At 42.5% G+C, this 15,568-nt stretch overlaps 2 protein-coding genes across 2 annotated transcripts; one reads left to right on the top strand and one right to left on the bottom strand.

The window, feature by feature from the left end:
* Positions 590-6,695, top strand: LOC8076634 (flowering locus K homology domain). The gene is made up of 7 exons (XM_021446286.1): positions 590-736; positions 1,265-1,728; positions 4,092-4,338; positions 4,923-5,071; positions 5,155-5,451; positions 5,557-5,745; positions 6,235-6,695. Exons 2-7 carry the CDS (start codon positions 1,270-1,272, stop codon positions 6,421-6,423), a joined length of 1,530 nt encoding a protein of 509 aa, XP_021301961.1. The 5' UTR covers positions 590-736; positions 1,265-1,269; the 3' UTR covers positions 6,424-6,695.
* LOC8069747 (probable WRKY transcription factor 74) lies at positions 12,280-15,257 on the bottom strand. Its single transcript, XM_002443438.2, has 4 exons — positions 15,028-15,257; positions 13,851-14,930; positions 13,629-13,754; positions 12,280-13,072 (listed from the first exon to the last, which is right to left on the bottom strand). The coding sequence occupies exons 2-4, from the start codon at positions 14,693-14,695 to the stop codon at positions 12,928-12,930; spliced, it is 1,116 nt and encodes a 371-aa protein (XP_002443483.1). The 5' UTR covers positions 14,696-14,930; positions 15,028-15,257; the 3' UTR covers positions 12,280-12,927.

Raw genomic sequence — 15,568 nt, forward strand, 5'->3', positions numbered from 1 at the left:
AGCAGAGGATCCTTCGGCCCCTCCAGGATCCGGTTCCGTGGGACCCGCGTATCAGTGTGTGGCCCAATAACGGCCTGTGGAGAGAAACGCTAAGGGCACTCCCAATGCAAAACTCTATCATAGAGTTTAAAACAATTAATTACATATTATTTATGGTATTTTGCTGATGTGGCAGCATATTTATTAAAAAAAGAGGTAGAAAAAATAAGACTCCAAGTCTTATTTAGACTCCAAGTCCACATTGTTCGAGGTAATAAATAACTTTAGACTCTATCATAGAGTTTGCATTGTGAGTGCCCTAAGGCCTTGTTTAGTTCCCAAAATTTTTCAAGATTTTCTGTCACATCGAATCTTGCGACACATGCATAAAACATTAAATATAGACGAAAACAAAAACTAATTACACAGTTTGCCTGTAAATCGTGAGACGAATTTTTTAATTCTAGTTAATCTATGATTGGATAATATTTACCACAAACAAACGAAAATGCTACAGTAGAACCAGGCCTAAGAAGAGCCCAAGTATTTTCGGCCCATGGGCCGCACGCACGGCAGGACACGTAAACGCAAGGCCCCGCGGCCAGCTTAAAATCAAAACCGAGCCGCACGAGCACACACTCGCGTTTCCGGACAAGTCCCGTGCTCTCCCGTCTCAAAACCCTCCCCTCCTCCTCCGGGCGGCGGTGGTGGCGGCGGCCGGGCGTCTTCTCCGGCAAGGTCTCCCCCTACTCACGAGGTTCGCGCTCACTCTTCCTCCTAACCCCTTCGCTTTTCATCCGTACGCGGTCGCGTGCTCCCGTGGCAGCCCTAGGGTGCGGTGAAGAGCTCAGAGGCGAGCGACTAGGGTTTGAGTTCGCGCGCAGTATCCTTGTGCTCGTGCGCTTAGTGCGGCCTGCTTGATGGACGAGTATGCGTCTGGCCGTTTGGATCGATTTGTGAGCGCCCGTTTGGGCGCTCGTGGTCTGAGCTCACTGCTCTGCTGCTGATTTAGGGTTTACTGTCTGTGCTAGTTGTCGAGGCGTTCGGGTTTGCGCTGTTCCGTGATTGGGATAGGTGGATCTGCGGGGTGAATGTGTTTTGTGGTGTGCGGGCGACGAGCTCTATCAATTTGGGTACTAAAATTGTGTGGTTGTTAGTTCAGCTGGTTTTGTGTGGTGCCTGTGCTGCCTTAGCCTTTTTCTCCCCCTCTTTCGACTTCTGTAGAGCTCATATGTACTATGCATCTTTGTAATTAACTTGAGCTAGGTTGCTTGTTTGTTTCCAGAAAATATGGATGGACCTGTTGATGACCCTGTGGAGAACAACCTCACCGGAGGTCCTAGTATCCTTGGCAATGAGGAAGAAGCCAATACTTATGCTGATGTGCAAGTCAAGGAAGAACCAGAAAAGCTCTATGACGAGGAATCCAAGGACCTAATGCAAGATGAGTTGGGTAACCAAGAGCATGCGAACATGAACAATGAAGATGTGGGAGGTCAGAACAAAGAGGACCAAGCTACCCCCACAGACCACGGTGTGGAAGCTGGGGTGAAGCAGCAGGATGCTACAGTTCCTGATGACAAGAAGTGGCCTGGATGGCCTGGAGAGAGTGTTTTCCGTATACTGGTTCCTACCACAAAGGTTGGTGCCGTCATTGGGCGCAAAGGGGATTTCATCAAGAAAATGTGTGAGGAATCAAGAGCTCGCATCAAGGTTCTTGAGGGACCACCAGCTGTGCCAGAAAGAGTGGTGAGTCTTTCACTCTCTTCTTTAACTGGTTGCATTGCTATTACAAATGATTTCTTGTTCAGTGTGACCAGTAATAGCCCTCTCTAGGCATGTTAGTGTTCATGTGCGAAGATGGCTTGTTGCCTACACCGATAAGTATGCTATAATGTATTAATGTTACTTTAAAATACCTAGATTAGACATGTGTATAGTTTGTAGCATATCTTTTAGACATGTTGAAGATTGAATCAGCTAGGAAACGTTTCCAAGCATATAAATTGCTGTTATATTTCCCTGACCACTGATGATATGCATTCTATCAATTGATGCTTTGTGAACATGGTTATTTATCGATCTGCAATAGTTTAGTCGTTAGTGTGGTGGGTATTATCTGGAAGTTCTTGAGTTGACTTTAACAATGTAAACTGTTATTTAGTCGTGAAAGCCTTGTTGAATATGGAAAACTTGCTGCAAGTTGTAGAAATGAACAGGAACTAGTAATTGAAATTTTGTACTGTACAATGTAATTTGACATACATCTGCAGCTGCAGATTATTGCCTCCTTTCTGAAATGCTCTTCTAAACATTTTCTTAGATGTTCAAGCTGTTTAGCTTAGCGATCAGGTGCATATAGTGCTCCTGATAATTGGACTCGTCATATTAACTCCAGTGCAATTTTATATTAAGATGAGATTTGATCATCCAAGTTACTACACAGAAAGTTGTATACTAGTAACAATGAGTAGCTGCCTATAGAGAATGGCTATGTCTATGTGCTTGGAAAAAAATAGTTTATAAAAAAACTGAACATAGATTTAAAGATAATAAGTGAAATCCGTTTTAAAGTTTGCAGTGGAAATAATTATGCATGATTTTGGATCTTTTACAATGATCACAAAACTATTGGATGCAACCAAATGAAAGGAAATAGAATCTCTCTTCTGTAAGAAGTATGACTATCAATGACAATCAGACAGAAATAGTAGCTTTGCCAAATTATACATCATTTTAAAGATATATATTGTGTACGCTAGTGAGTTGTCAATAATGTTCGATGTCTACATGGATCAAATAGTAACTTTGACAAATTATACATCATTCTAAAGATATATATATTGTGTACGCTAGTGAATTATCAATAATGTTCGAAGATATATATTGTGTACACTAGTGAATTATCAATAATGTTCGATGTCTACATGGATCAAACAGTTATGATTGCATACATGCATGACCTTCATTCTAAAATAAGATTGGGTCAGTTATCAAATGGTACACTGATTTTGACCAACTCAGTAGTTATTTATGTGAATGCGGACTAAAATAAAATACTATGACATGGTTCTTTGGTTAACTGTGTATTATGAGGCCTGTTAACACATATTCTTGCTGCTAACCCTAAAAGTTAGTCCACAAATAAAGGCACTCAAACTAACAAGGAACAGATTATCAGCAAAATGGCTTCAAGCACAGAACATAATAGTTTTTTCAAAAATAACAAAGTAATCTTTGCAGGTTCTTACTGCTGTCTAAGGCCTCAAGTTGAGTCGTTTGTGTATCCAAATTCCAAAATAGACGTACACTCATGGTTACCAAAGTACAGTCTTGTGCTCCTCTGCTGCACATGTGATTTAAGTCTTTTGAATATTGGATGAAGATCCCTGTGAAGAAGCTGCATATATTGTCGGGTAATTCCATGACCTGTTTGCTCTGACCAAAAAGGCATCAGTTAATTAATAATGGAAGACTAAAATATTGCACAGAACCTTGATTTTAAGTCCTAATCATTTCCTAATTAATGCTCTAATGCTTCTATAAAGAAATGAGAACTGCAAACAAAGAATATGAATATATTTCTCAACTTGATGCTTCCTTATGGGGGAGTTGGTTTTGCTGAACCAATATTGTAACACAACATTATCAATTGTTAATGTCATCAAACAATACGCTGTACTGACTAAATAGATCTATTGTTTTTGCTTTTGGAGATTAATAATCGCATATATGATAAAATGAACATTCAATTTGAGAGTAGATCGCCTGTATGGCTGTATCCGAAATTCCATTATACATCCCATAGAAGTAACATTCTTGATACATGTACAATAGTTAAGGAAAACTATTGATGCAGTTAAGGACATGTCTGTTGCTTTAATCAGGGGGCATTGCATCAGTTATCTTGGTGAGTAACTGCATGCAAATATGTATGTTTGTCTGAGAAATTGTAGTTGAATCCCACCTACCGCAGGATGGAAATACTGTGCTTGTACCATTATTTCCTTTCATAAGTCTTTGTGCATGTTGCTATAAACTAATCTTTGTCTGCCTAACATACTTTTGTTCCTACTTGCTGATATCTTTTGATACTGCTTTGCTGTTTGAAGGTAATGATTTCAGCAAAGGATGAACTAGACACAGTGCTACCTCCAGCTGTTGATGGGCTGCTTAGAGTTCATAAAAGGATAACAGATGGTTTAGATGGTGAAACTGATCAGCCTCAACGAGCTACTGTCACCGCTGGGCCCACAAGGCTACTGGTCCCAGCTTCCCAAGCTGGCAGCCTGATTGGGAAGCAAGGAGCAACTATTAAATCAATACAGGATGCTTCAAAGTGTGTTCTCCGGATTGTTGGTAAGGTTTACATTTTTCCCTGCATTGACTTTGTTACGGCAAGGCTTTATGATCTCATGTCCTGGCAGTCCTGCTGATAATGCGGATTTCTGTATTTGCAATTCCTTTTGATAACCAAGGATCAATCCGTAGATGGCAAATGTGTGTAGGTTATTTGGTCTAGGAGCATTGTCTGCTTTTTTTCGCACATATTGATTTGTGCACTTAGTTACGAGATATTTTTGTTTTGGTGATCTTTGATAAGCGGACTTGACAAGATTGACCAATTTAGTTCTGTTACATTTCTGCATGCATGTCTCTGACAGAAGTCATCCTTAGAATTCCACTCTTCTGAAATGATAGATGTTATGTGGAGTATGATTTAATTAACCACATCCAAATGGCATTTGCCGCTCCCCTTTGCTTTATAGGTTATCTAATCTTTTCTTTATATTTTTAGTATTATTTCTGGATCATGTTTGATCATTTGTACTTTCTACCCTTATTTCTGCAAGTAATTTCACTGGAAGCCCCACATTGCATATTGTATATATTTGCATGGTACATCAGCCATTTCACTAATGTACTATTTTTCCAAATCACAGAGAATGTTCCACCTGTTGCATTGAATGATGACAGAGTTGTAGAGATACAGGGTGAACCTCTTGATGCTCACAAAGCCGTGGAGCTGATTGCAAGTCATTTAAGAAAATTTCTTGTTGACCGTAGTGTCCTCCCTTTGTTTGAAACACAGGCAAGTTGTATTCTACTATGCAATATATTGGTTACTTACATGAAGTATTTGGTAATCATATAAAACATAAATTTCCTTGACAGATGAAAGTGCACAGTGTGCACAGAGAGCAACCTATGCCTCCTCCACAGGCATGGGGTCCCCCTCCACCCTCACCCTGGGGTCATCCACCACCAAACCTTCCTCCTCCTGGTGGCCCAGGTTATGGTGGGAACCCACAGTACATGCCTCCACCTCCACGGCCACAAGAGAGCTATTATCCTCCGCCTGATGTGCCCCCTGTAGAAAAGCAACCACACTATGGAATTTCTTCATATGGACGCGATGCACCTCCGAGTGTTCCCCCAGGGAATCAAAACCAAGCACATGGGTCTTCTCAGGTTAGTTTCTACACATTTGACTGTTATTAATATGATGAATTATTTGCATGCCTATCTCATGTTCATTTGTACTTAACTTATTTTTTTTGTGATTTTATATGACAGGTGACACACAGCATGCAAGTTCCTCTTTCCTATGCTGATGCTGTGATAGGATCAGCCGGTGCCAGTATCAGCTACATCCGCAGGCATAGTGGAGCAACTATAAGTATTCAAGAAGGTGCTCCTGGGGAGATGACAGTGGAGATAACAGGAAGTGCTTCACAAGTACAGACTGCTCAACAGCTAATCAAGGTACTTTTCCTTCTTATTAAACTGCATCAGCAATTTGGTTAACACATATGATATTGCTATAATCCATTTCCGACTTTCTCATATCGTTGCACTTCACTAAATCAATGCCACCTCTCCAACCAAAGTATACTCTGCCTCTAGCTGGATGCTTCCTGGATTGGTACAATGCTTGTGGTAATACACAACTATCGCATGAATTGGACTATATGTACCATATGTTACATATAGTTGATTGTGAAAAGACCTGGCATCATATCTTGTTACTTAACCAGCATAGATGCATCTTGTCATTTTCCAAGGTCAATAATCTTCACATGTCACTGGCTTAATCTGCCATCACGTCACTGGCTGCTAGTTACCATGCTGTGCCCCTATACTGGGAGTACTTAGCATAGATGACCTTTTCATTTGGTTGGCATGTTCTCTGTCCATCGCACTCTTATGTTTTCCATTATATAACTAATGAACAGTGATAATATCCTCTTCCAGAACTTCATGGCTGAAGCTTCCCCCCAGGGACCACCGGCTCCAGCTCCACCCGCTCAACCAGTGGACACAGGTTACAGCTCGTATCCACCTTACGGTGGAGCATCATATGGATCTCCTCCTGGCGCCCCAGCTCCAGCTCCTCACAACGGCGGAAGCTATGGCGCGTACCCACCGAGCTATGGATACTAATCCGGAGCAGGAGCTGGATTCAGACTTAGGGAAGGAGGGTTATGTTATGGGTTCGCTTGTCTGTTCATCTTTTGAGAACTCAACCTCGTTAGGACTTCTGAACTTACTTTTGGTGTTGTAAGCTGCTTTCTTATGCCACATGCCAGTGCCGATTCTTCTCTTGATACTCTCTCTGCTCTATGGTTGCTGAGTTTATCTTTAACCCTGTATTTTTAATATTCAAGAGAAAAACAAAAAAAAATATTAAGAACTCCAATGTTAACTTTTCCCTACCTGTACGAGGATTGAAAAAATTTGCTAGCTTTGCTAGTGGTGTTGGCATGTTGGCATGTTGCCTGCCACTTGTCAGTCTGCCCTTTTATGAGCGCATCAATATGCGAGAACGTGTGATGAGATCAATGCTATTCGAGAACGTGTAATGAGGATTTAGTTCAAAAAAATGTCAAACTATTTTGGAATGATTGAATATAAAATACCAAAAAATTTAGTCATATTTAGTTTTATTTAAAATGCAGAATTTATTGCCAAAATGAAGTCAAAAATCAAAATGAAGAATAACTATCTTTTTATTAAAAAATTTGCATAGTGTTTAATTTTATTTTATAAAATAATAAATTAAAACCCAAAAGTTTTTGGAACACGAGGGGAACAACACCCCCGAAATGACGGGCCTCCACAGTTGGCTGGGCTGTGGCCACACCCAGTCAGCTGCGGCCTGTAGGCAGCCATTTTAATGGTGACTTTTTGTTAGAGAAGCACAAAAACATGTTCCCTACTTAGGTCTTGTCAAAAATTAAAAACTTTTTAAGAATCCTCGTCATATCAAATCTTGCGGCACATGCATAAAACATTAAATATAAATGAAAATAAAAACTAATTGCACAGTTTATTTATAAATTATGAGATAAATCTTTTGAACCAAGTTAGTACAATAGTTGTCAAATAAAAACAAAAATACTACAATACCTGAAAAAAAAATAGAAACTAAACAAGGCCTTATTTTGACCACTTGGAATAATCAGTAGAGTAATTTTTTTAAGAAACACTTGGAAAAGCTCTAGAAGTTAAGATTCAATACCCTGTTGCCAACCATTTCATCATCTAGTCCGGAGAAATTCGAGCTCTAGAGTGTTTATTTATTTTTCACTAACTCTTCTTAAAAATCGAACTCCAAATGGATGAAACATTTTTTATCTCTGATGTGCCTATAAATCTGTCATGGAATTCACGTGCTCTGTTTGGAGATTATTATCAGGTGCTACAGTACATCAAAGCGCTATCAACGCGTCGAAGTGCAGGGCAGCTATCAACGCGTGGACGGATTTGAGTCATTTTTCATCTGGATTTTTTCTACAAGTTTGCACGCAACGCTTGACTTGTGCGAAACTGCTACCGACCCCAATTGACTTACCTTTTCAGTGGACTGTGGGCCCCAAGCTCATACTTTGGCGGCACGTTATTGGAAAACTTTAGTTTTGTTTAGTTTCCAAAAAGTTTTTTTAAAAAAATAGATTCTCTGTCACATTAAATCTTATGGCACATGCATGAAATATTAAATATAGATAAAAATAAAACTAATTACACAGTTTATCTGTAATTTATGAGACGAATCTTTTAAACCTAGTTAGTCCATAATTAGATAATATTTGTCAAATATAAACGAAAATACTACAATGCCTGAAATTCTAAAATTTTGCCAACTGAACAAGGCCAAAGGGCTGCTAAGGACAACAATTGTTTTTGTGATAACAGTTTGTCTTCGCTAGCTGCTTCACCACTCACGCCTTGTTTCCTTCGTCCCAAAATTCAAAAACTTTTTAATATTTCTTGTCATATCAAATCTTATGACACAAGCATGGAGCACTAAATATAGATAAAAACAAAAACTAATTGCACAGTTTGTCTGTAATTTAAGAGACGAATCTTTTGAGCGTAATTAGTCTATAGTTGGACAATAATTGTCAACTACAAACAAAAGTGCTACAGTGTCAAAATCCAAAAACTTTTCACAACTAAACAAGGCCTCAGTCCTATAATTATATAAAAGAATAAAAGATTCTCATATTTCTAAGAAAAAAATTATACACAAGTAAAATAAACGCATGGACCCTATACTTTTTTTTTATCGTGGTTGGATATAATCAAGAACAACGAGGTACTTTATTATATATTTACATGACATAGATTGAATTTATCAGCCGAATCTGTCAGTCATCCAGTAATATTTTTTTTTTCATAAAAAATCAGCCATCAGTACTACCATGATTTATCACCTAAACGAATAGGACGGCTGAACTACTATACAAATTTCATCTGGGTCGACGGACCCTGACACGCGTTGGCTCCAATCAGCTGTGATGGCTGCAGCTGTGTTGCAACTGGAACTACTATACACCGCTTGGAGTTGGCGAGCAGCTACTGTTGCATTGTGGTCGACAGTGGCAGTCGTTGCATTTTAGGAGACGTATTTTTTTTATTTTTAGCTCAAATTTGAAACATATTTCAAATTTGATCTGTTTATGAAAATATTTTCAAAACACGGCCATTTGGACCCGCCACCATGTATGGCAGGGTAAATGCACAGAACCCCGCCATGCATGGCGGCGGGATACTACTGCTGACGTGGCATGGTTCAGAGGACACCTGCTGACGTGGCTAACACGTGGCGGGGTACCTGGCAAGGAGTACACCGCCACGCATCATGGCGGGATGCAACCCCGCCGCGCATCATGGCGGGGTGCTCCCTGTCTGACAAAACAGCCCACCTCCTGCTTTCTTTGCGTTCCCTGGTGGCACTTTCGTTAATTTGTGGTAATTATTGTCTGTAAATTGCACTAATTATACAGTTTACCTGTAAATCACCAGACGAATATTTTAAGCCTAGTTACTTTATAATTAGAAAATTTTTATTAAATAAAAACGAAATTGCTACAGTATTAAAATCTAAAAAGTTTTTGGATCTAAACATACCATAGTGTGTATGTGTGGAGAGAGAGGCTACGCTTGCATGGGCAACATCAGTAGTCTAGGGTGTTGGGCCTTGTTAAGTTCCAAAAAATTTTGTAAAATTTTTCAGATTCTCCGTCACATAAAATCTTTAGATGTATATTTCTAACTTCAAATAAATTTATTCAAAAATTAGATTTAAATATCTATCTAATTATACTAATTTTATATTATAAATATTTAATCAAAAAAATTTTATAAGAAGCGAAAACGACAAATATTTAGGAATAAAAAGGTAGCAGTACAACTAGACTACAGTGTGCTGCTCCAGGGCACAGCAGCGCAAGTGTGTTGTACTGTGCTATCTCTTTATTGTTAAATATTTGTCATTTTCGCTTCTTATAAAATTTTTTTGATTAAATATTTATTAAAAATATTAATATTTATAATATAAAATTAGTATCATTAGATAGATATTTAAATCTATTTTTTGAATAAATTTATTTGAAGTTAAAAATATACGTCTAAAGATTTTATGTGACGGAGAATCTGAAAAATTTTGTAAAATTTTTTAGGAACTAAACAAGGCCGAACACCCTAGACTACTGATTGTTGCCCATGGAGCGCAGCGTGCACACTATGGCCTAGCCTTGTTTAGATCAAAAACTTTTAAAATTTTAACACTGTAGCAATTTTGTTTTTATTTAATAAAAATTATCAACTAAGCTTAAAAGATTCGTCTCGTAATTTACAGGTAAACTGTATAATTAGTGCAATTTACAGACAATAATTACCACAAATTAACGAAAGTGCCACCAGGGAACACCGAGAAAGTAGGGGGTGGCCTGTTTTGTCAGGCTGGGAGCACCCGCGGCGGGGTTGCATCCCGCCATGATGCGTGGCGGTATAGATGGCCATGCAGCCCGTGGCCCGTTGGCCCGGCCCACGGCCCACGGCCCGGCATTTTGGCCCGGCCCGAGCACGGCATGGCCCAACAACTACCGGGTCGTGCCTGGGCCGTCACCGTGGCCCGTGGCACGGCTCAGGCATGGCCCGACGGCCCGATGTTTAATGTCCCAGTAAAAAATATAGCTTTTTAATTAAAAAAAGAAAATGTAGGTCTGTTGGTCCATCCATCCATCCTAATTGGCCTGTTAAGAAATGTAGCTTGCTAATTCTAAACAAAAAAAGAAAATATAGGCCTGCTACTGGCCTGACACGACCTTGGCCCGGTGGCCCGCCGTGCCTTCGGGCCGGGCCGTGCCTGGGGCCATACCCCCGGCACGAGGCACGGTGATGGCACGGCCCGGCCGGCACGACGGCACGGCGCGGCCCGGGGCAGGCACGGCACGGCCCGATGGCCATCTATAGTGGCGGGGTACTCTTTGCCACGTGTTAGCCACGTCAACAGGTGTCCCCTAAACCATGCCATGTCAGCAGTGGTACCCCGTCGCCATGCATGGCGGGGTTCTGTGCATTTGCCCCGCCATGCATGGTGGCGGGTCCAAATGGCCAAAATATTTTCATAAGCGGGTCAAATTTGAAATATGTTTCAAATTTAGGCTAAAAATAAAAAAAAACTCTAAAATTTGCACCACTTGATTTGTATTCAAAGAGCCTCCGAGATGATACTGATTTCTTTAAAATAACAACATATTATAAGAGAAATTAAGAGTCAAAATAGATTTTGCTTGAATTTTACCTAATCGAATACGCTTACCATTTGGGGACAAAGAGAGCCAAAAACTCACTCAAATCCGTCGTCCATGAGTAGATCAATACAAACTAGAGTTGGTCCTTGGTACTTGCTTAATTGTTTATATCAGTTGTCTGTTCAAATGTCACAGCTAGCAAAATAGGCCAACCGTTAATCATTATGCTCCCTGAAAAAAATTATGTGATGAAAGTACAGACACACATAGGTGTAAAAGAAGACTTTTTATGCTAAATATATCAAATGTTTGGTCAGACATAAGCAGCTGTCGATGTATCCAACGCTCCAACCTGTGCATGCTGCTAGGATGTTCCAATCGATTTTGTTTCCGTTTTAGCTTATTAGTGTCTTAATCATTATTGACAGCCGACAGATGGCAAGTTAGCCTGTTCTGTCGCTCAATAATGAGAGCCTTGACAAAGAAATCAAGGCATTTTTTTTTAAAAAAAAAGAAGTAGAAGCAGCTGCATTTTGTAAGATATAAAAGTTTTTTACTCGAAAAAAAGAAAAGTTTACTTTTTTGAAAAAATTATAATATAATATAATAATAAGGAAAAATAAAGTAGCTTCCCATTATGTCATGTCCTTGCTTGGACGTCAGACAGTAGTGTACAATGCTGGGCCATTGCTTGAAGCTAAATTAAATCCCATCCTTGACCTCCAGACAGTAGTGTACGATGTCTGTCACTTTAATTGCAGTTCATGAAGCAGATCTTGCACCAAGATCACCCACCTTAATTTCCCTGTACGAAATTGTTAGATCTCCCTAGATTAGGGGGTGCTCGATCTGTATGGATAAGACAAGAACTTCAAGTGTGGTTGACCAAGCAATAAATCGTCGGTTGGTGACGCATTTTTGTCCAGTGAGCTGCTCCACTCCAATAATGCTAGCTTGTGCGTGATTATTATGTCCGGATCACTCCTTTGTAAGCGTCAGCTAACGTGTTCAATTGTCAACCTCTTGTTAGTAGCATTCAAAGCTAAGAACACACATGACACTGGAAATGCTAATAAACTATTTCCTGCCTACTTTTGTTCTCTTGGGCCCTCCTGAATTTTCTTGACAAAAATATTACCATGATGACAAACCTAAAAATAAAATAAAAAAACGATAAGTACAAAGTTTTAGTTAGAGCATTCATTCATCTTCTAGATGACCTCTCAAGATTGCAGAGTGGCACAGATGGATGGGGAAATCATTAACACGTAATGCTTTACACAAGAGCAATAGTACTGGGGGTGGCAAATCACACCAACAACAGCTTTGCACCTTTCCTTCTGGAATGCTTACACCTGGAAAATCCAAATGGTCCTAGCTTGCAGCGGTCAGTACGGACCTCCTCCCTCTCTCCTTTTTTTTTTTGTCAACAAAAAGAGGTTTCAGAAAAGCAAAAAAGCAGCATACACAGGCAAGTCATGGCAAGCGAACTTGTGCACGCTAAAAGCCAACCCTGCCATCCTAATCCACCCTTTACAACAATGCGCGGTTGTTCACTTCCTTTTGTCAATCTTTGCTTTCAACCCTTCAGACTCTCAGCGACAAAGCTCACCGGTCGCTATCAGACGCCGCATTTTCCTTCCTGCACCATCTTTCAATCATACTACATGCCACAGCTCACAAGAAAGATGAACAACTTGGCAGCAGTCCCCACAATAGCATCTGTAACAGCGTGTAGCTCAAGAAGAGGGGCCAAGCAGCTCATCAAATTCTCAAATGGATCCATGTTCATCGCTGCTGCATTCGAAATTCAAAGGCCTCGGATCCTAACATGACCAGCTAGGTCATCCTTCAGCAAAGGCATGGCCCAGGCGCTTCCTGAATGGAGCGACAGTTTACTGATCCTCTAGGTCTGGGCAGCCTGTGCTGGCAACTGGTTATGGTTGTGCTCGCCTTCGTATGTCACGATTAGCATCGCTGGGTCATCTACGCATCGCTCAACATGCTTCCTTGCCGGGCAGCCCCTGACGCTGCTGCATTTGTAGTAACCCCTGCATTGGATTGAAGTCAAAGAGAATATGAGAATATGTGAAATTGGGGGGAACAATCAGCCCCATGTGCTTGCCTTCATGGTATAGCTACATTTTCCTATCATCTCGGGCAGACATTAAAGGTTGATATGGGGTAGGGGAATGAGCGCAATCAAGATTAGGATGTAGATAGCCTAACATGGCATTCAAATTCATGTAGCAATAATAATTTACCTACTTTAGGTCCCCCATGATAGATCATTGCTTTCTCAGTAAATGGGCACAAAAAGAGTTGAACCCTGAGATTATCCACTAACTAAATATTTAATTGCGCTAGCTACTATGTTATCGACATGCCTTAGTTGCAGAAGCACTTGGGAGGAAGGAAAAGGTAAAGTGGAGAGGAGGATCAACCAACAATTATTCTACAGATAAAGGGGCACCCTGAGAGCCTGATGCAGATATGCCACCTCTCATGGTGCAACAAGGGGAATAATGCATCAATCATTATGACTGAAAAGGATTTGATACACATTTTCATGTTAGTTGAATATTTCTTGTTCAGTTCATATTATACCTCGGGTGGGGGGAACCCTTAATTGGCTTTTGCCCGTACTTGCGCCACGAGTACTCATCAGGAGGTATATCAGCGATTTTGTTGCTAATGGCTGGCACTTTAATTGATCTCTTAATCCGCAGTTTCCTGTCAAACAGAGCAAGCACGATTCAAGGGAGTTAATATTGCACCCAACAAGACATAACAACAAGCATAAGAATGGCCCTGAGAACACTAACTTACCTTCTCTTTGAGCAATGGCACCTGCCGGTAGTGGCACACTTGCCTCTTCCATCCTCCCCTCTACCCGTGCACCGCCGTTTGGGTGCGCGGTGGGCATCAGCTGGGTCGCTCGCCACCGGGGTGCCAACCAAATGGAATGGCCGCTTCCCATCCAAGCTAGCCATGCTCCCATCCATGCTCAAGGACGACATGAATGATCTCGCAGACGACATCGTGCCAGCAGCGCCGCCACTGGGGCTGGGGCTCTCGAACTTGAGGCTGATCCCACTGTTGCTCCTCTTGAACATCTCGGCCTGCAGCTTCTGCCGCGACGGGGGCTGCTGGTGGAACGGGTACCTATGCGCAACATTCCCAATCTGGAACTGCACAGAAAGCGGCTGGACCAGCTTGGGGGCTCCGAACGGATGAGGGCCGCCACTCTTGCTGCTGGAGCAGGCCAAATCCAGCCCTCGTGAGTCTGGCACACCGTTAAGCCGAGCTCGCATTTGTGCGTAGCTAGTCGATGGAGACGGAGCCGCCACCGCAGCAGCAGCAGCAGCGGTGCTGGGCATCATCTCCAGCGGGCTGCCGCCGCCACCACTGCCGCTCCCCAAGGGACTCTTCTGGTTCACGAGACCCATAGGCCGGACTCGTCTGGAGAACCTGCCTCTAGCATGGCCGCAGCCGCCGCCACCGCCACTGCCACTGCCGAGGAGGGCGGCTACTTTCCTGAACTTGGCGCAGGCTTCGGCCGTCTCTGAAGCTATGCTCTTGAGCAGGGCCGGGTCCTGCTGCTGCGAGAGCAAGGCCAGCACCCGGTGGCAGCTCTCCACCGCGGCCCTGTTGGCCACCTCCACCTCCTCCATGGCTGGCTGGACTGGAAGCCGACCGACCTGGAATGGAGAAGCTAGCAGCGGCGGCCGCCGAGTGGACAAAGAAAGGATTGTTCTTTCGTCCAGCCACGAACTCCTCTTCTTCCACCTCGGACGTACCTCAGGCTCCTGCCAGCGCTCACGGGCAGCAGCGTCTGCACATCGGAACCAGAGAGCCCGCACGGATTAAGCAGATCTCCGGGGAATCTCAAAAGGGCTCGGAAGCAAACTGCACAGGAACGAAAGAAACGGCCCATCAGGATTCAGGAAGGGTGGATTATTCCAATCCTCGGCTCATGGAAAGAGCACGGTACCGGATTGCGCACCTGGACTGGAGGAGGAGGAGGAGGCAACACGCCGCGCGCAGCACGAGGCTCCGGCACACGGACAGGCGGCGGCGGGCCAAGAACGCACCGAACGAATCCGCCCGCTCCAGAACCACAGGCACGGCGCGGGGGAGAACGGCCGGCGGCGGCGGCGCGGTCCGGCAGGGCCGGCGTGGAGGGGATCGAGGAGGGAGGATGGATGAGAGCAGGAGCAGGAGCAGGAGCAGGAAGAGAGAGGAATGGGGGGAAGCGCGCGGCGGAGGTATATGAGGGGCTAATTTGCCGGATCCGGAGGGGTGTTTTCGGGAAAGCGTCGCTTTCGGTTGGGACTCGGAGTCAACAATGTCAAAGACAGCGGTCAGTGGGGACATGGTCATGCATGGGTAGTACAAAGCTTGAAAAAGAATACTACTAAAGAAAAATCATGCCTACGGTCTCGTATGCATTAATTAATTATTAATACATGTGACTTTTATTTTAATTATGGAGTAATAATATATTTGTATTTTCAGATCAGATTAGAAAAAGAGAGAGGTAGCAA

This window comes from Sorghum bicolor, chromosome 8 (genome assembly GCF_000003195.3).
Source record: "Sorghum bicolor cultivar BTx623 chromosome 8, Sorghum_bicolor_NCBIv3, whole genome shotgun sequence".
NCBI lineage: Eukaryota > Viridiplantae > Streptophyta > Magnoliopsida > Poales > Poaceae > Sorghum > Sorghum bicolor.